Source organism: Channa argus, chromosome 5, assembly GCF_033026475.1.
Source record: "Channa argus isolate prfri chromosome 5, Channa argus male v1.0, whole genome shotgun sequence".
Lineage (NCBI taxonomy): Eukaryota > Metazoa > Chordata > Actinopteri > Anabantiformes > Channidae > Channa > Channa argus.
The window spans coordinates 21,285,997-21,310,906 of record NC_090201.1 but is presented as its reverse complement, the minus strand read 5'-3'; the positions used below and the strand labels follow the sequence as shown (position 1 = coordinate 21,310,906).

Genomic DNA, 24,910 nt, shown 5'->3' with positions numbered 1-24,910 from the left:
GACCCAAGCAGAACCTTCAGGGCCAGAGGCAGTGATCACCTGGGCGGCCCCCTATAGACTGTTTGTAAGTGGCTATTGGTTGGGGCGGCTGATGTTTAGACATTGGCGCCAGCTGGAAGAGACAACTCTTGGAACTGAACCTAGGCTAACTTAGGAGGAGACATTGCCATGGCCAGATCAAGAGCAGAAACAGCAGCTGCATTGCTGTCAGTATAACCGACCAGCTGGGGCTGAGGCTTCAGCTGGACATGGATGTCGACACAGACACGGGAACAGGCTAAGCGTTGGCTGACTCAGGAATAGAAGAGGCGGGGCTGCAGCCCACTGAGAGGTGCTTCCCTTGTTGTGGAGCTGATTCTAAATTCTAGCAAATAATAATAATAATAATAATAATAGCAAACTAAAGGCATGAAAACAGAAAATCCTTATGTGTAAGCAGGAACAGAAGGAGGTGGAAGCAGGGACCTGAGTAAGCAAAACTGAACTACAAGGACATGGATTTTCATCATTTTGGTTTTGTGGATTTGAAACAATCAAGATGTGCTTTAAGTGTAGTTAGCTTTAGTTTTGTGTTTTGGTTGAAAAAACCAAAGAAACTGCACTGAAATTGCAGCCATTTTTATTCACAGAATAAATATTTGAACACAGTTGACCAGGTGAGGTACTGATGTCCAGAAGGTGTGACCCTACAGACATCAGCAGATGTTCCTGAAGATGTGCTGCATCTACATCTACTGCTTCTGTACTGTTCTTACATATTTAAATTCTACTTCACTGACATGATAAATACAGGGTCACTATCCAAATAGATATAGACGTGACTGTATGATATTATTAGATTATTAATATTAATGTGTAAAAGGCATAAACAGTATTTTACTTGTTGCTAGTTAGGGTGAGGCTAGTTTTTGATGGTTCTTAACTTAAAGTTTGAGCCCTTTAGATCACAAAATAAATCTCTATTTATAAAATGTAAATTTAAACTATAAAATGTAAATTTAAATCAATGGAGCAGGAAAGAAGAAAACAGGTTAACGTCTCTAATTTTTGCTTTCACCATGAAACAATTAAGAGAGACAGTAATATTCTGGAAAACAACTAGTTCATTGAAGGCACTTTCTTGTCTGACATCATCACATCAAGAAAATGAGGTGGTTTCTGAAGCTTCACAGCTAGTTCTGATGAGGCATCCTTTGGTCTTTAAGCTACACTATGCAATTTTTTCTAATACAGCTTTTTTAATAAAGATCTGCTTAATTTATTGGAATTAATTAATTAATTAATTATTACTTTATTGGAAGCGAAGCAAAGCTGCTCAGGAGCAGAACAAGGTCTGGGCAGACCAGAGAGGACCCACTTCTGGGTCTCAGGCTATCACTAGTTTAGGCTGGCTTCCACTCAGACACAGCTTTTTTCTTTTTTAGGGGCCACAAGCCAATTTAAAATTACTAGTGTAGTAAAACTATTTTATAAGCTAAACTCACTGACGACTACAGTATGGACATCTGTTCAATAAATGTAGTGGAACAAAAATTACAAACTTATGAAGCGTAATGAACAACTTGGATAAATTAGCATAAAATGTTACCCAACTAAAGACCAAGTAGCTCAAATCTACACTTGAGTGTAGCATTTTAGTGGATGTAGATTTTATTCCAGTCCACTGATTAAATTTCTATAAACAGTCCACACACCCTGCCATATGTAAAATACGGTCACACTTTCAATGCCCACCCCTCCCTTATTTCACTTCTGATCCAGCGCCTTACACAGTAGGTGTAAATTTTCCTTTGGTTCCACTCGATTTAAAAGAAAATATGAGTAAAGATGAAAATCTTCTTGAAATGGATCTTTTTTTACAGTATGCTGTAGCTCTACAGAGCATTTGTCACACAATGAAACATGAAATCCAGGCGAATTGTTTTTCTTTTGTCGTGTTTTCTCTCCTGGTGATCTGAATGTTAAATGACCCCATGACACACACACACACACACACACACGATTGTAGTTCTATCTTTGTGAGGACACTTTGTTATTGACATTGATATATAATCCATTTGATAGCCTCTTACCTATATAATGACCATCACAACTATATAATAAATACAGACCCACATTCCAAATTCTAGTCTTATCCCTAAAACCAAATATTTTCTCTCAAACAGTCCTTTAGAGGTGTGTCAAAAAGTGAAGATTAGTCAAAAAATCCAGTTTCTGAAAATGTAAAAGTGGTCCTGACAAACATAGCAATGCAAACACACAAAGAAAAGCACAAAGAGAAAGCTAAAGGAATAATAAAAACAATATTTTTGCATCATTTTACAGTTTCCCTGGGATTCAGAGCAGTCTGCCTCAGCAGCCTCTGACAGAGAGATAGTGGGTCATTCATCAAGAGAGAGATTAAATCTTCATCTGCTGCTACTGGATGCTGGGAGTACTTTATCTTTGCGAGAAGAAATAAAGTTTTTTTCTTTTTAAATCAATCATTTGAGGCAGAGGAAATCACTTAATATCCTTCTATCACTTTCTAGCATGTGGTTTTGGAGACATTTAGCAATCAAACAGCTGCTATTACAAAAATAATCACCACTGCTTCCAAATAGGAGATAAAGAAAAACTTTATAGTCACATGTGAGTTATTGAGTGATGCACAGAATTACAGCTGATCAGATATAACATGTACAATGAACTTCTATGTTTCAAAAGGTCAACAAGCAGCATGCTTTCCTTAGACTCATGTTTCCATTCTTTAAAGTTGTTCTGATCTAGTGGTAGTTTAATGCCATCTACTGGATAATACAGGGTGCAACCATATCTCTGTCATGACAGTTTATGTGGCTTTGTGTTAATATCTTTCAGAGTAATCAAGGACAAAAGTGATTTGGAAAACACCAATTGGTCAAAAAAAAAATAATGATGGATGAAGGATCTGTTACTTAAGTAAAAATACTAATACTACAACTACTTTTACGTTTTAATATAATGTATGCAACTGAGTAAAAAGTAGAATATTTGCCACTGACATGTAGCAAACGTACAGACTAGAATGGAATTAGAATTTTCAGTTCAACTGGAGATGCATCAGTAATTTACAGACAGTCATACTTTAGTAAATCGAATCAGTTATGTTGCTCCTCTGAAATAAAGAAATATCTGTACAAACACACCATAAACCATAGCAGTCTACAAAGTGAAAGCAGAACTGCATCTGCTTTCACTTTTGCTTCTTCAAAATATACGTCTAAATAAACAATTTGACAAAGATAAGAAAATACAGTGTTCCTGCAGATGGCATGTAGCTCATGGGTTTATGATGCTTAGGGCTTTCTAAGTGATGCTTACAAAGTCCTAAGCATCTTAGAAAATTCGAAAGGTTAAAAACAGTAATGAAGATATCAATATCAAAAATTATAGCATAGTTGACATCTTCGGTAATGATTGCTTGAACAAACATGGAACAGAGAAGGGATCAGTGTATGGTTTGTTTACCTGCCGACAGTGATTTGAAACAGCAAAGCCAATCGATACTGAAGCGATGAAATCATACATGAGCTCTAACAGCTGAAAGATGCACTGTGACCTCAGACAAAAATTATATTTACAGACACAACACTTGTTGAAGGAATAGTGCTGCTCTTCTTTTCCTTTCGACTGTTCCCGTTCAGGGGTCACCGCAGTGAATCATGTGTCTCCATCTAACCCTGTCCTCTGCATCCTCTTCTCTCACACCAACTAACTTCATGTCCTCTCTGACTACATGCATAAATCTCCTCTTTGGTCTTCCTCTAGACCTTCTCCCTGGCAGCTCCAACCTCACCATCCTTCTACCGATATATTTACAGTCTGTCCTCTGAACATGTCCAAACCACCTCAATCTGGCCTCTCTGACTTTATCTCCAACACATCTAACATGAGCTGTGCCTCTGATGTCCTCATTCCTGATCTTGTCCATCCTCATCACTCCCAAAGAGAACTTCAACATCTTAAACTCTGCTACCTCCAGCTCTGCCTCCTGTGTTTTCTTCAGTGCCACTGTCTCTAAGCCGAACAACATTGCTGGTCTCACCACCGTCTTGAACACCTTTCCTTTCATTCTCGCTGATACTCTTTTATCACACAACACACCTGACACTTTTATCCACCCGTTCCAACCTGCCTGCACTCGCCTCTTCACCTCATTTCCACACTCTCCTTTGCTCTGAACCATTGACCCTAAGTGCTTAAAGTCCTGCACCTTCTTCAACTCTGCTCCTTGTAACCTCACCATTCAACCTGGGTCCCTCTCATTCACACACATGTATTCTGTCTTACTCAGACTAAGCTTCAATCCTGTGTTTTCCAGAGCAGACCTCCACCCCTCTAGATTTAACTCCATCTTCTCCCTGCTCTAACTACAAATCACAATGTCATCTGCCACCATCCTAGTTCACTCTTCATCCTCTTCAGCGCACTCCTCACTTCAGTCTTACTGATCTTTGCTACTTCCTACTTACTTCATCTTCCTCATTCATCAACTCTTCAAAGTTCTCCTTCCATCTTCCCATCACACTCCTGGCACCTGTCAATACATTTCCATCCTTATCTTTAATCACACTAACCTGCTGCTCATCCTTCCCATCTCTGTCTCTTTGTCTGGCCAACCTGTACAAATCATCCTCTCCCTCTTTAGTGTCCAATCTAGCATACAAGTCCTCATATGCTCTTTGCCACCTCTACCTCACCTTACGCTGCATCTCTCTGTACGTCTGTCTACTCTCTTCAGTCCCCTCCTTGTCCTACTTCTTCTTAGCTAACCTCTTTCTCTGTATACACTACTGAACTTACTCGTTCCACCAAGTCTCCTTGTCCACTTTCCTCTTTCCTGATGACACACCAAGTACCCTCCTACCTGTCTCCTTGATCACATTACCTGTAGTGGTTCAGTCATCTAGAAGCACCTCCTCCAGAGCCTGTCTGTTGTCTGGCTACACTCTCCCCTACCAATATTTAGCAGTCACTGATCTCCTTCAGATTACAGTGTTGACACAAAATGTCGTCCACATGAGTGCTTCCACCTCCAGTCTCAATGTCACCCTATGTTCCTGCTTCTACTGGAAAAAATCGTTCACTCAGCCAGTTCCATCCTCTTTGCAAAGTCTACTACCTCCTGTCCTTCTGTGTTCCTGTCCTGAAGACCAAACCTGCCCATCACATTCTCATCACCTCTGTTCCCTTCACCAACATGTCCATTGAAATCTGCAGCAATCACCACTCTCTCACCTCTGGGGATGCTCTGCATCACTTCATCTAACTCACTCCAGAATTTCTCCTTCTCTTCTAACTCACATCCTACCTGTGGGGCATAACCTGTAACAACACACTGAATATCACACCTTAATTGTCCAACCTCAGACTCCTCAACCTGTCTGATACTCTTTTCACCTCTAGAACATTCCCCACAAACTCCTCTTTTAGGATAACTCCTACTCAATTTCTCTTCCTATCTGACCGGTGGCTTGTGCACTGGCTTGTGCCCCCTTGTACTGCCCTTTGAAAACTCGACTCTGGACTAAATGCCACACTTCAGCTCCTTTGTGCTCTGATAACTCACAAAGAGTTTTCACTGAAGAGAGTATAGTGAAATGTTTATCTTGCATGTACAGCAAAGGAGAACAAGTCATTGGTCATTACTTAGCCTTTGCTTTACACTTGAATGAGTAAGTACCAGTGAAATCACATGAGAGGAACTAAAAATACATGCTTTAGAGATTATTATTATTATATTATTTCACATACACTCTTTTATAAAACCTCTTATTTTAAAAGGTTTTTGATGTGCAAAGAATGTTTTTAATGTTTCATAAATTGCACTAAGGAGTGAAAAAAAATCAGTTCAAAATTATCTTTGAAATGGTGGTTATTATTCTCCAGCACTTATCAGCATGAGGCCTGTCAGGCACAGATCTGGGGGGCCAAGAATTCAGGAGGCACCTGGGCCAGAGTCTCCCCTATGAATTCAATAACATTTCTTGTTTGCAATTCAGTTGAAAGGCATGAAATTACCACAATCAGATAAAATGGAAAATAACCAAAAATAGTAAAAACAAAGATCTATAGTAAGCACAAATTACACAACAGCCCATTTTCTAACAATTTTCTTTCACCCTGCTGTTCTAATAAAAGTGGGATTAAGGGTGGGTTTTTACCTGTCGGTGCCCAGGGGCCCATTTTTAATAATCCACCTATGTAAACATAAGAGGTTATATGCCTTATGTGCCATTTCAGTATGAGGGGGTGCAAACTTAACCCTAATCCTAACTAAACAATACACAATCGGCTGGTACAAATGTCCTTTCATCATCAAATCAAAAAGGTCAAGTTATAGTAAAATAAGGAAAGTTATATATGTGTAAAAGTTCGCAGTTTGATAAATAATTACAAATCAACTTTAATAATTACTGATGAAGGAATATTTGTACTCGCTTTGCACTAAGGGGATGCAAGCTTTTGCACCCAAATGTAAAATGTCCTTAATTTTTCATTTACTACTTGAGTAAATGTAGCTGTAACTACAGTGATACGTTACCTGTATGTAACGTGTTAAAAATTAGTGGAAGTGGAATTGTTCTGCTTGATTATGTGGCTATTCATAATACTGCATCGTCCTACATTTTGGATCAGTGTTGAGTTTGTCTTGGGTTTTTGCCTGTGTCTGATCTTTTCAGGGCTGGTTGCACATCCCTCTGAAGCCCTGCCTTCTGCGATGAGCCACAGCTTCCTGCCGGACCGCAGCCTCAACGCAGCCGGGGAAGGTTTTATTCTGTGTGAATGAGGAAAACATCGTGCGTGCCTGTGTGAAAGCTGTCACATGGGGCCAAGACGGAAAAAACGCTTCCTGAAATGATCACTAGCCGTGTATTGTTTTCTCTCTCTACCATAACATCGTATCGCCTCTAATTTTTTTTTCGTCCGGATCTTTTGGCCGAGTGTCGGTGCCGATGATGATCAGCAAAGTTAAAAACGCGATGTCCACGCTGGTGGGAGGGATGATGCCGCACGGACACCACCACCACCACAACCATCACTCAGGCGAAGGTCAGACCTGCGGACAGGACAGCCTGCCGCCGCGCTTCCCCTACGGACGGCCGGACTTCTTGGAGCTCACCCCGGAGCTCCTGCAGTACTCCACCGAGCACGCATCACGGCCGGTGCTCACGCTAAAGAGAGGCAGCAGGCTTCCCTGGAGGACGGGATACGCAGAGTGAGTGGGTCGCGATATTTAGTCAATGTCCAAATTAAAAAAAAAAAAAAAAGACATTATAATATTCACGTCATTAAAATTTCTGGCTGTGTTGCTGCAGCCTCAGCAGCAGCTCCGAGGGCACTGCAGCAGCCAAATGATGGCCAACATGGCCTTTTTGCTATTGTGCAGTTTCTACCTTGGTGCTTCTCCTGTGAGCTGCTGTAAATGATGCAACGTTGGAAGCTGTGTCTGCACTGTCTCCCTGTCAGGATATTTTCCTTCGAAGATCTTTGAATTCAGGCTCCTCCTTATTTGAATTTAAACAATTCTATTGCAAATAAAAGGCCAGGCTAAAGTGAAAGCAGGAAATGTGCAGTGCACGGTCTGCACACCCCAGTAGACCTTCTCTGTGTCTGATACTTAAAACCTCAATGCCACCTCAATTTCTGTCTCTTTGTCCCTAGCTGGTTCTTTGTCTTGCCATAAAACAGAGTCAGAGCCTATGTGCCTGTGTTTGTGATCAGTCATTTAGCTGGTTTCATCTTTGCCCTTCATGTAAAAAGGTTTTCGAGCTAGATAAAACTCTGGCCATTGACACTTGGAAGCAGTGAACAATTCCACTCCTTGTGTCTTTGGTTTTTACTGCAGGTGCTTTCATTCTCTAATACACCTGCAGCACTCTCCCAGGTAGACAATGCAGCAGCGTTGGTCAAAAAGGGAGCGATTCCTGCTGTGGAAAAACACTTTGAGATATTCCACTCCCCCATAGGGGGGAGGTATGAAGGACCAAATAGCTCCCGTCTAACAGTATGTGGGATATACCACTCCTACCTGCCCTCCTGGACACTGTACAGAAACAAGGGAGGGAAAAAAAGGGCTGACTCATACAGAGAGTCTCATGGGAACAGGGACGAGATTCATGATGACAGCCGTCTCACAAGGCTCAGTGAGCCAGGTCGAGTGAGGCTACTGTAATGCAGAAAAGGATGTTATTGTGTGGGAAAGAGCACCATCATCACTGCTGTTGATGTAAGTCGCTGAAACCGTAATCACGGCATTAGCAGGGCTGTTTATGACACGGCATAATCGGCTGATCTGTTCGTGCCATCAGCTGTGAGTAGTCATTTAGTGCAGAGAGTTTAAAAAATCCACACCACAACTATCACATTTTAAAATACTGCCCTGTGAATATAATGTCTGTCTGTCTGTCTGTGATTGTTGTGGTGATCATGGTCATTGTTGTTGGATTCTTTTGGACTGGCATCATACAGACTGAAGCTTTTTTTTCCATCTATGTTTTGACTGGCTCTTGTGCACAGTGTAGATACAGTATGAGCATCAAGGTCTAATTTCAAAATGTGGCACCATGCAGATTTAAGATGCTTTAGATAATGAGTCGAGTTGATGCTGCTGTACGACGTTGTCACCATAGACAATTGAGTGCAAACAAAGGGAGCCACTCCGAGTACTGTACATTTGTCAAAAGGATATATAATAGTATTTAATGTCAGGAAGTGAAGACTTACATTTTTTCCTGTGCCTAGAATAAGTCTTGAAAGGTTTTTATTCATACATTCACTTCTTAAAAAATCAAAAGTTTGGGAACACATTAAAAAAAACTAGTACTACTGTATATACAGTGGCACCACAAAGTTCTCAGAACACTTGAATTGTGTTTTGTAGATATAATGTAAAATAAAAGAAATGCCATTTTGTCCATTGGTGTACACTTAATAACACTTCCTAGTTAAGTCTTCTCTAGAAATTGACATCTCTTCTTTACAAAACCATTCAGACTCTTAGCTAAATGTGTAGAATTGATCAAATTGATTCCATTCTTGGTGGAGTGGAGGCATCTTCATCTTCAGGCCTTTCCACAGAAGTAGCATAGCCTTGCTTACTGTATGTTTCAGGTCATTGTCATGCGTAAAGGCCACCTTCTATGGCAGCTACCACCAGTGGTGTGTGAGTGTGAGTTACTTTAAAGCACTGGGTACCGTAGGAAAGTGCTATATAAGTCCAGACCATTTAATGTTGTGCATTTGTTCACAATCTACCTGACAGTCCAAAGTCTGTTGTGACACTTTCCAGCCTGATGAGAATAAAAAACTCTGCTTCTGAGAGCCTCAGAAATCTCCCTTATTTGAGCCAAAGCACACTTCTAAAAACTCAGTTGTTAAGGGTTTGATAGTGAGGTTCCAGATCCCTCTTCTTTAAATAAGGCAGGGCCTCCCAGACTCAGCACTTGTTGTCGTCCCATTGATTGAAATGCCTGAGTCTTCAAATGCACTGATTATCCTGATAATGACAAACGTTTGTCACAGAGAAATATGAAAGATTGGATGTGAATAAATGAAAAAGTGTATCCTTTAAAACACGTCCTTCACAAGCTTTAATTGAAACTGTCCTGATCCTAAATACATGGTGATACACGGTTGCAGCATGTTTTAATTAGAAGTACCTGGTTAGGCTCTAAACCAGTATTCAGGTCACTGCAGTGCCTGTTATTACTCTACCAGTGATGTGTGTGTGTCAGCTCTCGCTTGCCAGTTTTCATTTCAGCATTGCACCATGTACCTTGCAAACACGACAAACAACTTCCTCTCCCTGAAAAGGAATTCAGAATATGACAGATTAGTCTTCCTATGGAGGAAGACTTCACTTTAAGACTATTTTGTCTAGCCGAGCTGTACTGCTGAACTAGTGTTTGAGTTTATGCCAGTTTTTAATTACAGTTACAGTCCATTGTAACCTGCAATGTGTTTGTGTTATGGGCAGAATAGTTATTGCAGATACACACTCAAAACAGGTCAGACTGCTAAAACAGGTATAAAGTTTTTATAGAAAATCTATATTGTCATCAGCATAAAATATTTACAAACAAATTTCAAAAAGCTCAAAACTGTAACAAAAATACAACAACATCCTATTTAAAAATAATGATTTTGGAGGTTTTCCAATTTACTGGAGTACATGCAACATTGATCTGACTCTGATTGATGATGTTTTCCCATCTCTAAAAATGCATTATCTTGGTAGATGGATATGCTGACATGTGTACAATTAACTCCAAAAACTACTTTTTTGTGTATAGGATTTTCACTTATTTCCTAAGTGATTATGTTTAATAACCCTGAACAGACAGACCTTATTTAAAAGGTCAAGCAGAAGCAATCAGAGAATTTTGTGCAAATTTCATCTTCCTCTTTTGGACTTTTATTGCATAATGATAATGATGAACACTAGGAGGGGTCAAACAAAGAAACACTCCTTTTACCAAATATGACCAGTATAGTTTTCAGTCACAAGATGTGGAAACATATGACCGAAACACGACTAGGTGACAGTACAGAGAGACTCAAGCTCCTGGTTTAGAATCACATCTCCCACGCTGTTGACAGCACGTTCAGTTTTAGGTCATTAAGCATAAGTGGCGGCTTTTAAAACACAGAATAATTGCTGAGTCTTTGCAGTTGTTGACTTTTATACAGTGCAAAAATGTTGGAAGGTGACACTTTTATATTTGCCCTACTAGATTCTACTCAAAATTGTTAAAAGTACTTTATACTGTAGACAGCATGAGACTTCAAAAATAGGAACAAGCATTTGCTTAATTTAAACCAAATGAGCCAAGCAATTCACACCAAATTGGCAGAACCACTGGTTGTAATCCATATTCCAGGTCCCTGAAATTGTCCTGGCTCTGGCAGAAAGTTGGTCCTAATGCAGGAAGCACAGTGCAGGACACTGTGGTCCCTGTCCACTGCTTTCATCTGATTAGAAAGTGAAAGGGCTTTTTATAATCCAGATTTGGCCAGCAGTTGCATTTTGTGCCTTATATTCAGTGCTCACTGAGATCAAAGCTTATGGCCAGGCAGCAACCATTTCCTTTAATGACTGTAATCAGCTGAACTATTTGAAAAGTGGGAGGTCAGAAGTTGTATTTTTTGCTGAAATTATTACGGCTTTTCTCCTATCCCCCGTGTTTGACTGTTCCGTTTGTTCTCATTCCTTCTCACTGCCAGTCTGTCTTTCATTCTCTTACTCTTTCCCCATTCCCCTAATGAACTCCGCAGCAACTGATGAATTGCTGATCCTTTCTCTGCTGATTGTCTGCAATGACGACACATGAATTGCCGAAATGGCACAATAGGTATTATGCTGTATTTCCAGCTAATGTGGCCTTCAATTGAAGCTGAACATGTTATGTAATGTGCCAGCATGATGTCCAACTGTGGCCACTTTTTTACTGATCATTAAATGCTACTTGGCCAAAAACAGTCAAACAAAGCAAACAAACAAATCTTTATTCAGCATCTGTTATATATTCACTGTGCTGGTGGAAGTGAACGCTTGAATTTAATAACGGATTGAACAGTATTTGGCAGCAGAAACCTTAAACAAGAGAGTTAGGTCGGACTAGCAGTGGTCAGGAGGACTTTTGGCCGTTCTTATTGACAGAACTGCTTGTGTTCAAATATATTTTAAAGATATCCGCTGGAAATTACTCTTGTTATGTAGTAGTTACTTTAATCAGAATCAGAATGTGTTTTTTGGCATACATGCATTATGCAGCATATAAACAATGTGTTTTAGTGTGAGCTTCCAGAATAAGTTTGAAAAAAATAAAAACAACAAATAAAAAGATTTAAATCAGAAGGTGAAATTGACATTATCATCAGAATCAAACAAAAGCATAATAAAATTATAAACTAGTTACATTCACTGTTATGGTATGCGTGTTGTTCTCCTGCATAACCAAACTGCCCTTATCCTGTTCGAGACCGTGATAAACCTGGTGACTGATTTTCCCTTAATGATGACAACTTTTGTTAGTGCTTTGATAAATCCAATTGGCTCAAGTGCACACGTCCAAACTTATTCCATGAATTTGACTCCTGGTTTGCTGCATCCTTATTCCAATTTCAGAGGTTCCACATACTTTATCCAACCCACACTGTGAATGTCCTTGTTCATTATTGTGACAGATAAAGAACTGAGCTTTTTACTGAAGAATCAGCGTCTTTCAGCTCATTGTTTGCTACCCTACCAGCATGGAGTAGCTTATAAAGTTAACATCTAGTAGGGGGAACTTAATGGAGAATTTAGCGGCTATAAGAGCCAAATATTTCCAACAGGAGTTGGAAAACAACAAATCAGAGCCACGGGCAGAGTAAAAATTGGACTTAAAATCGCCAGGTGGCCAGCTACACAACTCCAAATGAATACTAATGATGCTCTGTGCCTGCTGGATGTGTAAAAAAAGCCACAGTTTGCCAACACAGCCCTGAATCATGTGTATCAGAATCACGTCTGCACTACTGTATATTATCATTCAGTGATGTAATCCATCACTTTAATCTATAATGGATTGTGTTAAAGCCAAAGCAGTTTGTAGAATCTACAAACAGAATGAAAAGAAATAGCTGCTTGAATTTGTAGGAACAGCTGCTGCTGATAAAAACATTTTTGACAATACAAAGTAAATGTGATTTGCACAACAGCTAAAACACTGCAGTGGTCCAACTATATGTGTAATGTGAAAACTTGTACAACTTAGGTATCAAGGTCAAACTAGATGTTTATATTATATTAAGAACTGGTTTAGTACCACTTTATGCTCACAACCCTGTGAAGGTCAGTTGCTTACAGCTACCACTCCTTGCATTGCAGCTTTACATTGGTAGCTCGGTGGAATGCTGCTGCAGTATACTCTGGGATAGATGATGCTGCTGGTGTATGAAACAGTGAATTACTCTAAAGCCATTATCTTCCACAGGCATCAGCTCATAATAAAAATCACTTAATCCCTCCTCCAAGTTCCCTGTGGGACACTGCTGCCCTACTTTTTACCTCATTGTTTGACTCTGTCTCCATCTTTCTGACTGCTATTGTGTTTTCAAGTGGTTAGAGGAATGAGAGCAAACACTATAAATCATTTGACTCCTGGCTCACCTTTCATCTCTCTTCTCTCTATCAGGGTGATCAATGCAGGGAAAAGCTTGCTGAACGAGGACCAGGCCTCTTGTGAGAAGTTGTTTGTGAAGAAGCCGGGTGGCAAACACCGCAACTCCGCTGTGCTGGAGGACAGTGGGGTGAGTACAGGGAAAAGTCCCCAAACATCAAAACTGGATTTAAGGGATGGAGGAATGAAATTTCTGGTTAGAGGCTGAATACTCCAGCAAATAATCAAATAATGTTTTTGAATCTGATGTCAGTGTACTTCAAGTCATGAAGGTGTCTTAGGTGAATGTCCGTGATAAGCTGTGGTTTTTGTTGCTGGAACACAATGTAGTAAGACTAAATTGGAGAAGTGTGTTGAAACATTCTCACGCAATGCGGTAATAGTTATATGATACTCAAGTGTGTGTCATGATGTCCAGTTAGGTATGAATCGATTCTTCTTATTATTTTTAATTCCCCCCAGTCTTTGTGGGAACTCTCTAAAAAGTAACTGTTTCGGTTTCAATCATTTAAATGTCACCGGTATATTCCTCATAGATCCCCTTCTTGCTATACCAAAGCCAAGAATCAAAAACGTCCAGTGGTGAAATATTTAGCTGTCAGATCTGGCTGAGCATAACTGCATACACTCAACATTTCATTTCAAAGCAGCTGTAATTAATCTTTGCATCTTAACAGTATACTACCTGTATGTCAAATTATTGTGTAACACGGGAGTGAATGTTGTGCTAAAACTCATCAGTTGGCCAAGATATTACTTCAGTACTATTATGCACAATTTTGTCAACTGTTGACTAATATGTTTACAACATCAGCTTAAAAGGAGATAAAATCTTTCCTCTGCCACCAAGTGGCCAAAAATCTGACTTAAACTAATATCTAGCTGGGCATTAGTTTGTACTTGCAGTGACTAGAACTTTGACTGGGTCCACGGAGCACAGGCCAAAATCGAAGTTCTACAATTTTAAACGCATTTAGGTCAGTGTAGTATGTGCACACACACTCACACAGCCTTGTCCCCCATTTGCTGTAAATGAATGACATCATCTCCTGTTGCACCCTTCCCCCGTTTGGGTTTAGCTTCGTAGGTGTAAACAGATGTCTTGTGGCTGTTCATCTGTTAGTCATTCGGGCCAACTCGACTTGTAAACATGTCTGTAAACACATAGGGGGCAATGATTTTCCATGTTGCATTGCCTCATCGTAGGTGGTGACTCACACTGTTGTTCTGCATTGTTTTAAAGTAATTTAATACAAATTATGAAAAGCAAAGCTCAGAATAAATTTTTATATCTTGCAGGCTTTGGCATAATAATATAATCTAGATTTGCTGCAGCTGTGGTTTGGTAAGACCTGAAATGGAGGAAACATATTGCCTAGCAATAACATATTTCCCGCTGCAGTCTTAGAGCTTGTAAGCCCTCACAAATCTGTACCTTCTGCCCAGACTTGCAACCTGATGGGATATTTTGAAACCACATATCCATGAGAATTATTATTTTTCTTGTGTATTTTTACAGCTACTTGGTTTATTTAATATGGTCTCATGTGATTTTGTAGGATGGCACAGGCATTCCTCTCCACTTCTGGGGTGTCTTTGATGGACATGCAGGTTCTGGTGCAGCCATCATGGCCTCCAAGCTTCTTCACCGGCTCATTAGAGACCGTTTGGGAGAAATCTGTCACCTGCTGGAGAACCCTGGCACTGCACCTCCAATATGCCTGGCCAAGAACGGCAGCCCGTACCAGGTGGAGATGAAGAAAGGAGCCACACAGGAACCAGAGGACCCCGATGCTGTCAGCGACTCCACCATCCGCTTTCACATGGAGAAGGTTGTCAGTGTGGAGAGCCTGGTCATGGGAGTCATAGAGAGCGCCTTCAAACAGATGGTGAGTGCTTTTATTGTTTTTGGGGGGGTTTTTTTGCTGAATTTTTAGCCATGCAAACAGTGGGGTTCAAGGGATGACTGGTTTATAAAAAAAATGGGTGCATTCATAGTCCCCAAAGGATGTATCAAAATGACCAGCACCACCAATTGGTCAAAAATAAAATTTAGAAAACAATATTTCACAGCATCTACTGGACAGATTGGCACAAAATGTCATGCAGTCACTATAACTGACAAACAATCTATATCAAAACAATCTATATAAATGATTTTGACGATCCTGAGATCTATACCGTGAGGTTGCCATCAGTGGTTTTGAGTGAAATATCTCTACAACTGTTGGATAGACTGCCACAAATTTTGGTACTTTAATACACCCTCAGCTGATTATTTTTTTTAGGTTGGTGCCTTTATCGGGCACGTGTTAAATGCACATGTAGTGCGAAGTCAGAGGGGCTGCTTGGCTGTAGACACGTTGCACCTTATGAGTTGCAAAGTCACTGAAGGTGTCAACACCATTACCAAGAAATCACACACGGTTCTCCTGCTATAATTATTATAAACACAAATTTCTTTGAGTTTTTTCCATGTATTTTTAATTTTCCTTTCCCAAACCTGAAGAATAGAATTAGACAAATAGGTCACATCTGCTTATTTTGAAAGAATATCTGTGTTGCACCCTCGGTTTCTGGTTTAGCTGATTCTCATTATAAGCCACAGTCTAGGTATTGTATTCTTCAAAGACTCCTTCTTCTTCTGCATTAACTCTGCTGATTTGTTTTGAATAAGTATATGTATGGAGGAAATAATGAGCTGTTCAGGGGACTGAGAGGAGAAGTGATTTTGTGGCCCTTTGTTTTTACTTTGATTCCCCTCTCTTTATTTCAGGATGACCTAATTGAAAAGGAAAAAACGTCCTACGCCATCTCTGGTGGGTGTTGTGCCTTAGCTGCCATTCATTTAATGGGGAAACTGTACGTAGCCAATGCTGGAGACAGCAGGTGAGAAAATGTTCTCCTAACAGTTATATAATCAAAATAGTTTTTTTCTGTAGTGCTAAAAATGTGATTCCCTTTATAGGGCTTTTTAAACAATAGTAGCTTCTTGTGCCTCTTGTACTTTTCACGCTGCATCACCATGCAGCCCTCTTTTACTAACACTCTACGCTGAGCAGCTGACTACTTAATTTAACTGTTAAACCCGAGAAGGCCAAATGGGGTTTTGTCGTCTCACTCCTGTCTCCCCTCCCTCTTCCATCTGCAGGGCTATAATCATTCGAAATAATGAAGTTATTCCCATGACTAATGAATTCACCCCTGAATCAGAGAGGCAGCGACTACAGTACCTGGTACTTTTTCCCTTCTACTTTGAAAATTTAATGCCATATACGTTTTCTTTTTTTACCTACACACACAAACATTAAACAGCATGGTATTCTGTCCAGCAGGATTTTCAATCTTATGAAGGCATGGATGGATAAATCCGAACAGTTTTTACAGATTTTACTAACAGTAATGTTGAGTTGAGGATGAAAGTAAGCAACCTGTAGAAGATAAGGACATTCTGTATCATATTGAAGTAAATTGATGTTTGCCTGTTTTAGTAGCTGAGTCACAGAGTGGGAGGATGTGTTGCGCTCTGAGCACACAGCACTGTGGGCCTTCTGTAACACATTACATTTTATAGCTTCTCTTACTTGAGAAAAACAACCGAGTCGTGAAAGACTATAGACTTAAGTAAAGCTTTTAAATTCTGTAGTTTGATGTGACCTGCCCCATTTTTGTGTGTCGCTTCAGGGCTTCCTGAGGCCAGAGCTTTTGGGTAATGAGTTCACTCACATTGAGTTCCCTCGCAGGATTCAGCACAGCGAAGTGGGCAAAAAGATGCTCTATAGAGATCACACCATGACTGGCTGGTAAACGTTTGAGATACTTTTAAATTGAAGTTTGAACAGTGTTTATCTCTTCAGTGTTTATCAGTTCTCCTAGAATTCAAACTAATTAAAGCAGATATTTTGGTATTTTCAGATAAGCAGACATTTTAATTTTACAAATGTATGAAGAGATAAATATTCATATTCAAGAAGCTCGGACTAGTCAATGTATATTTGGATTTCCCTTCTAAAAAAATGTATTAACTTAATAATTGTCAAGTTTGTTGTTGGTTATTCATCTGTAGCTTGACTTGACTTGAATGTCTCAGCTTTATTCGAAACGGTGGTGTTTCAGTAACTAAAATCTAATTATACTTGTTTGCTGGCTTGCTCTAGGGGTTACAAGACAATCATTGAAGATGACCTGAAATTCCCCTTGATATATGGCGAGGGAAAAAAGGTAACAACTCCAAATATATTGTACCAGATCATAGCCTAGAATGTTTTCTAAGTAAGGTACAAGTTTTCCTGTACTCATACAATAATCATAACATAGTTTAATCCCATTTCTCACACTGTCTGCAGCGTTGTGTGTGTTCATGCTGTTGTGCTGTGTGTGTACGTGTGTAGATTATTTTAATTGCAATTTTAATTAAGAAGCATTTTTACAGCTTCAAGTGGTTTGGTAAATTCTGCACAATTTGTCTCTGATAGCACTGAGTCCGGCTCAGGATTCTCATTATTGTTTGAGAGAACATGGTTTTCACTTAATCATCCCTCATAAGTGGATTTTCTTGAAACTGAGGCACATGCTGGAGCAGTACCTTACAATACTATTGTATGAGAGTGTATCATTCCTTTTGTGTGTGCCTGTGTCAATGTGTGTTTGTACACACAGGCTCGTGTCATGGCGACAATTGGAGTGACCCGCGGGCTGGGAGATCATGACCTGAAGGTGTACAACTCCAATATTTACATCAAGCCCTTCCTCTCATGCGTCCCTGAGGTGAGTGTGACTAGTCAGACGCAGCTCTGGTTGTCGGCGCCGCCTGAAGAGTCCTCTCAGTGTTGCCACCGTAACCACCTCAGAGCCTTAAATTAGAATATGTAGTCGTCGTGCCCCAGGCTTCACTTTGCTGTCTGTTAGTGGAAGTGAAACTTTCATTTGCATTGCTCAAAGCTTTTCTCATAATGTGTTTTGTGGCTTTCCTTACAAGCATGACTGGTGCTAAACAAACAATTGTATCGACTCAAGTTTTGCATTTCTTAAAAGCGTGTGATCTTTTCAGGTTTTATTTTTGGGAGAGTTAAAAATAGATTGAACGAAAGAAAGAGAAAACAATACAACAACATATCAGAACCAAGTGGGGTGTGTTTTTTTTTTTTTTTTTTTTTTTTTTTTTTACTGCGCCACATGTCCTGAAATATCTGAAACATAGAGCCGAGTATATATAATATGGTTAAATTTGTTGCTGCTCTGAGGGATCTTAAAAACCAAAAACGTTTCCTAAACATAAGTTATATTCTCCCAAAATATGTAAATATCTTCGCTAAAGCTTTTGTGAAAATCATTAGCATTTATGCCACACAATCTCCAACTCTGCTTCTGTGTGTCAAACTGCCTATTTTTGGTGTGATTTCTGCATTTAGTCCTGGTTCTCATTTTACTTTGACTAAAGAATATTCTCCAGTGTGTCGCTTCAGATGTTCCCCACTAGCACATGAATCCCTATGGAACAAAGTGCTTTTGTTTATTAAAACTCTTAAATTTTTCTACCTTGGATTAAATACACAGATCACTGCAGTCATTTTTACTTTCTTAAAGAAGGTGAGGAGTGCTGACCTTTTAGCAGTATCCGGCCTCTCCCTCAGCACTTCTCATTTTCTAGGTTTTGCAGTCAGACATTTCCCTATAATTCTCTCATTTGATTTTATTTCTCAGTTCGTATTCAGCCACATCGCAGCTCAGCATTACCAGAACGTTAGGCTTCTACTTCTTAAACATGGCTTATCTGACTATATCATATTTGTTGATAGTCCCTCTAAATAAGTGGCCCAGCTAGAACATGAGCAGCTTTACTCCAGCAAATGGAGGTTGTATCCTTTGCATGCCAGCAAATGTTCACTAATCCTTCAGCGCGAAACACACGACTACAGAATGCTGGCTGCCATCTGGGTGAAAACTAATTTAATGAATCATGACAGAGTTCGATGTAAAACATAAACAAGAGTATTTCTTGTTGTCACAGGTGAAAGTTTATAACCTGGATGAAAATAAACATGGCCCAGATGACGTTTTGGTCATGGGTACAGATGGACTGTGGGATGTAACGACGGACAGGGAAGCGGCAGATGCTGTGTCAGCCTTCTTATCCGGCTGTGACCCCACTGATCCTTTGAGGTATGCAGTCCTGCCAAATAAGCAGCTACACTCAGCCTCTGTTTTCATGTGCTCTGTGAACATGTTCAGGAACATTACCTGAAAGCTACATTTCCTTAAATCAACTTCAGTGATCAGATCAGTGATATACTGTACTGTTATTCTCTGTGTGTCCATTAGGTGGTGACAAATATTTTGATCTCCTACCCATAGTATCTTTAAGCAGTGTAGATTTATATAAAAATGTTTATGACCTGATACAAAGCAGTTCCAAGCACATATAAGTCATTTTAAGTGTTTGTAATGCATTGTTCTTTTTAGAGCTTCTCTGAAGTCTGAAAATCAATGACAACTGTTCTGTTTTGTGTGTTTTTATAATTTAATAAACTGTTTTCACTGAATTAAACTACCAAACTACAAAAAACGACAACAGAAACTGTTACCTAGACAGTGACACACTAAGATTAATAATGAAATACATAAATATGATTTATTTTCTGCAGAAAACAGTCCATTTCACTGATAATACTTTTGAACCTATTTAAGTAAGTATTTAAAATATTTTTAAAACATAGTAAAGTAAAGGACCTGCTCTTGATCACTGGACAAAACTCTGGATGCATTTGTTATACAGTACACACACGTCCATTGAATATCAGTCTATTGTAAATTTGTTTTCCCTTGTTTTAAATTGTACCGTATGTCACTTTTGTAATGCCTCACTTTAGCTTTTGTGTGTTCCACAGGTACACACTGGCAGCCCAGGACCTGCTGATGAGGTCTCGAGGAGTGCTGAAAGAGCGTGGTTGGCGACTACCCAACGATAGACTGGGCTCAGGGGATGACATTACTGTGTTTGTCATCCCACTGGCAGGGAGTGAATCAGAGACATGACGAGGATTTGTGGTGACCACAATGAGAGTCCTGACTCTTTAGGGTCCTTCCCATGAGCCCTCCACGTTCCCTAAACTAATAGGGCAGTGGAATATAAAAACACATTTTTCATGGGGAAGACTCAGGTCTGACCAGCACCTTCATCAACCACTAGACTGGATCCAGTCCCATGCCCTTCACCTCAGCTTATCCCATGATCCCATCTCCTTCGGTTGGTCTTAGTGGTGTAACAAAAGATGTTTGGTGACATTGTAAGAGAAGTCGCCATCTGTCTCCCAGACCTGCTGTCTGTCATAATTGCCCGTGAGAATTAATCCCTTGTAGTATTTTATTTCATGTTTATGCCCACGGCTGGAGTGTTACTCAAACCTTTGAACAGATCGTTCATTTGATGTCATGCTCTAAATGTGACTGTCTTTTATATAAAAAAAAAAAGAAAGTGAAAAAAAGTCTCACACAGTTTCACAATCATAACTTGTAAAAGGGAATTGCACCAGAGAATAAGAGGAAGCCAAAGAGAAGCTGTTATGGAAAAGGCTGAAAAAAACAAAACACACAAAAAAAAATAAAAAAAATGCTACAACAACAACAAAAAAAATGCCATTCTTATCTGTGCATTAATGAAGCATGAAGAAGGTAAAAACAGAGGAATGGACCTTTGCAGCAGTGGGCCCAAACAGAATGGGTTGAGTCTGTGTTGCGGTATTTTCTCTGTTATTAATGATGATTGAATGATGACACCGGAGGCACTTGATGACTGTTGCACATGCTCTCTGATAACCTCTTGATTTGTGGTATGTTTTTATTGAATGTGATCAAAGAATATTGTGGGGTGGGGTTTTTCTGTTTTTTTGTCATTTTAATGTGTCATTTTGTGTTTAGTAAAAAAAAAAAAATGAAGGAACAAGATCATTTGTTCATTAAAACTATGTGTTTTCTTTGTTTTGCCCTCAGAGGAGAAAGTTTATTGTTAAGCAAAAATGTATCGGTATAGTAAGATGTGATAAATGTCACACATATGCCTTAATAAGCGACAAAAGGAAGTTTTGTTTTCCTTCTGAAGCACTAAATTGGATCTTTGTAGAAGCATTAAAAAAAGCATTGAATGCCCTTAATTGTACCATATACCTCTTTTGTACCATTTTTGTTATGTCATGCTGTTATTTAGAGTATCCATATATTTTTAAAGTTGTAAGGATTATCACAAGTTTTATTTTTACGTTTTTATCCATAGGTGTTTGTTTAGAGAGGTGGTTAGTCCTCAAACATGAACTACCAAAATGAAAGGTGGAGGTAAAATGTGTACCAGTTTAGAAATAAATCAGATTTTTCCCATTTGTCCTGAACCTGTTTATTTCCGCTCTTGTGTCACAGCTCCATTAATCGCTTAAAAGGAAATGGTCCAAATAGTTCAGAGAGTTTGTCGTTAAGAGGTTTGAAGTTTTAAATAACACACTATAATGTAGACATAAATAGTCATAACAGTTACAACTCCGGGAGGGATCAGAAGCTGCTGCATAAAGACAGAATGAAGAACAATATAATCTATAGCCATATACTGTCAAATATAGACACATGTTGTTAGTTAAGAAATGCGTAGGGTCTGTTTTTTGCTTCCTCATCATACCGTGGTGTTTAAATATAAAACACCTTTTTTTTTCTCAGACCCACAAATGTAAAATAAAGATACTATAGTATAAAACCCATCAGTTTGCCACACGCAGATGAAAAAAACACTAATACATCAAAAAAGGAAACATTTGATGTTTTTGGTTTGTTGACCCAAACTATCCAGAATCTAAACACCAAATTACTGCTAAAGGAACTGAAAGGCATTTATATTGGTCATGAGAGATGAACATCTGGTGTAATGCTTAAACTTCAATTATGGTAACATCATTTCTATGTTAAAAAAATTTTAAAATACTCAACCCTTCTATTCAGATTACTAGTGTAAAAAAGTATGTGTCACTGCTTAATGCAGAATGGCCCTTTAGTAATCATCAAGGACAAGAGGGTGAATGGTTCGATTCCCAGTCCCACCAGGCTACATGTTGAATTGCCCTTGGGCCAGACACTGACCTCAAGCTGCTGAGTTAGTCGAGCACCTTGCATAGGAGACATCATCACTGAGTGTCTGTGAAAAGGTGATTGAGAAGCAACATTGTAAATCACTTCTAAATAAAAACACAAATTTAATAGTGTGATAGCTGATAAATGTTTCTGGTGTATTAAAATAAAAGCCATCTTTCGAAGTAGCTATTCATTTAAACAGCTTTATATTGTGATTAAGACCCTTATAGTTCAGTCATTCAGGTGTTTTTACTTTCGATTAAACACCAATTGTGGGATATACAGACCCTAATCTCCCTCTTTTTGTTAATGCACCTTCTTCACCTCTGCTCCCTGTAACCTCACTGTTCCACCTGGGTCCCTCTCATTGACACACATGTATTCTGTCTGGCTGCGGCTAAGCTTCATTCCTCTGTTTTCCAGAGCAGACCTCCACCTCTCTAGATTTTCCTCCACCTGCTCCCTGCTCTCACTACAGATCCCACTGTCATCTGCAAACATCATAGTCCATGGAGATTTCTGTCTAACCTCATCTGTCAGCCTGACCATCACGAGAGCAAACAAGAAGGGGCTCAGAGCTGATCCTTGATGCAGACCAAGCTCCACCTTAAACTCCTCTGTCACACCTGCAGCACACCTCACCATGGTCTAACAGCTCTCATACATGTCCTGCACCACTCTAACATACTTCTCTGCCACTCCACACTTCTTCATACAATACCACAGCTCCTCTCTCTGCACCCTGTCATAAGCTTTTTCTAAATCTACCAAGACACAATGCAACTTCCTATGACCTTCTCTGTACTTCTCCATCAGCATCGTCAAAGCAAATACTGCATCTGTTGTCTCTTTCTAGGCATGAAACCATATTGCTGCTCACAAATGCTCAACTCTGCCCTTAGCCGAGCTACTCCTATCTACGCTCTTCAGTCCTCTCAGTGTCCCACTTCTTCTTAGCTAACCTCTTTCTCTGTATACACTGCTGAACCTACTTTTTCCACCACCAAGTCTCCTTGTCCACTTTTCCAGATGAAACACAGAGAACCCTCCTACCTGTCTCCCTGATTACATTAGCTGTAGTGGTCCAGTCATCTGGAACGACCATCCTGTGTTTTCTGGCTACATTCTCCCCTAACAATACAATCACTGATCTCTTTCAGATTACAACATCTACACAAGATGTACTCTGCCTGAGAGCTTCTACCGCCGCTCTTATATGTTACCCTATGTTCCTTTCTCTTTGAAGAAAGTGTTCACTGCAGCCATTTCCACCCTCTTTGCAAAGTCTACCACCATCTGTCCCTTTGCGTTTCTGTCCTGAAGACCAAACCTGCCCATCACTTTCTCATCACCTCTGTTCCCTTCACCTACATGTCCATTGAAATCTGCAGCAATCAACACTCTCTCACCTCTGGGGATGCTCTGCATCACTTCATCTAACTCACTCCGAAATTTCCATTCTACCTGTGGGGCATAACCACTAACAACACTGAACATCACGCCTTCAATTTCCAGCTTCAGACTCATCCACCTGATAGACTCTTTTCTCCTATAAAATGTTCCTCACAAACTTTCAGGATAACTCCTACTCCATTTCTCTTCCTATGTGACCCCTGGTATAACAACTTGAACCCTGATTTGCATTTTTAATTTGGCATGTGTTTTACGTCGGATGCCCTTTCTGACACATACCTCTGCATTTATCCAGACTTGGGACTGGGCACAAGAAGACACTGGCTTGTTTCCCCTTGCGGTTGCATTACAAGAATTAAAAAATATACATGGTACCTATTTTTTAAGTCAGCATTAAGTACATCAAAAGTAATTTCCTGAAAGTTCTTTCTTAAAAAAGACCAAAAATACTTGGGTGAATGAATTGATCTCCTGTACTTTGCACTACGGGTTATGATCCAGTCAGTTATTGCAAAAAACATAGTTTAGCATATTATGAGGTTAGGACTATCCTTATGTTCTTGCTTTACCTTAGTGTTGAGTGAGTTTGGTATCAAACACCCTTTAAGCATATAACCGGATATGCAGATATATGACAACAGTGAAAACTGTATTAAATGATAGAGACATGTCAGTTCTGAATGCTTGGCCACATTCAGATTACAGCACAGTAGTCTGCAGGAAGGGACTGTTCACACAAGAAATGAATGGTGGAGGGGGTCACACTGGTGAGATCCACACCCATCCCTCCTGGTGCACGAGTCTTCTTGTACTACAGATGATGTCATCTTTGACCGGGGAAGGGAGGAGGAACCTGGGTGACTCCAGCGCCTGCAGTAGCACCCACAAACTAGACAGAGGTAACTATAACGACGCCGGAAATACTGTCATTAGCCTTCAAAATAAATGTGTAAACTTTTTTTGAGCATAGGCCCAGGTGATGTTGGGTGGAACTCATGTCATTGACTCTGTGCTCAAAGGGACATAATAACTTCCAACTTCACTAGTGTTGCATAAAATTTGATAATTGAATGAATGAAATGATGATGACTGTCGTTAAGTTAATTTTGAAGAATTACAAAGAGACATAGGTTCTGATTATCATTTAGGTCCATGTCTAATGCCAAGTTATAGCCAAATTAATTTTGTAGACTAAATTACAC

General features: G+C 39.7%; 1 protein-coding gene across 2 annotated transcripts; it reads left to right on the top strand.

Moving 5' to 3' along the window:
* Positions 1 to 6,622: 6,622 nt before the first annotated feature.
* Positions 6,623 to 21,559, top strand: ppm1j (protein phosphatase, Mg2+/Mn2+ dependent, 1J). 2 transcript variants are annotated; one of them, XM_067505210.1, is made up of 10 exons: positions 6,623 to 7,240; positions 13,203 to 13,317; positions 14,747 to 15,076; positions 15,964 to 16,076; positions 16,339 to 16,423; positions 16,872 to 16,990; positions 17,345 to 17,408; positions 17,847 to 17,954; positions 19,198 to 19,349; positions 20,075 to 21,559. In XM_067505210.1, exons 1-10 carry the CDS (start codon positions 6,978 to 6,980, stop codon positions 20,220 to 20,222), a joined length of 1,497 nt encoding a protein of 498 aa, XP_067361311.1. In that variant the 5' UTR covers positions 6,623 to 6,977; the 3' UTR covers positions 20,223 to 21,559. The 2 variants fall into 2 exon arrangements, with proteins under 2 accessions (XP_067361311.1, XP_067361313.1); XM_067505212.1 differs by lacking the exon at positions 6,623 to 7,240 and adding an exon at positions 8,110 to 8,251.
* Positions 21,560 to 24,910: the final 3,351 nt, after the last annotated feature.

What these genes read in the sequence shown, in the direction of transcription:
- ppm1j (XM_067505210.1), top strand. Translation starts at nt 6,978, where the DNA reads ATGATGATCAGCAAAGTTAAAAACGCGATGTCCACGCTGGTGGGAGGG. An exon ending in CTGTGCTGGAGGACAGTGGG is followed by an intron (nt 13,318 to 14,746) that starts GTGAGTACAGGG and finishes GTGATTTTGTAG; the next exon opens with GATGGCACAGGCATTCCTCT. An exon ending in TATATGGCGAGGGAAAAAAG is followed by an intron (nt 17,409 to 17,846) that starts GTAACAACTCCA and finishes TTGTACACACAG; the next exon opens with GCTCGTGTCATGGCGACAAT.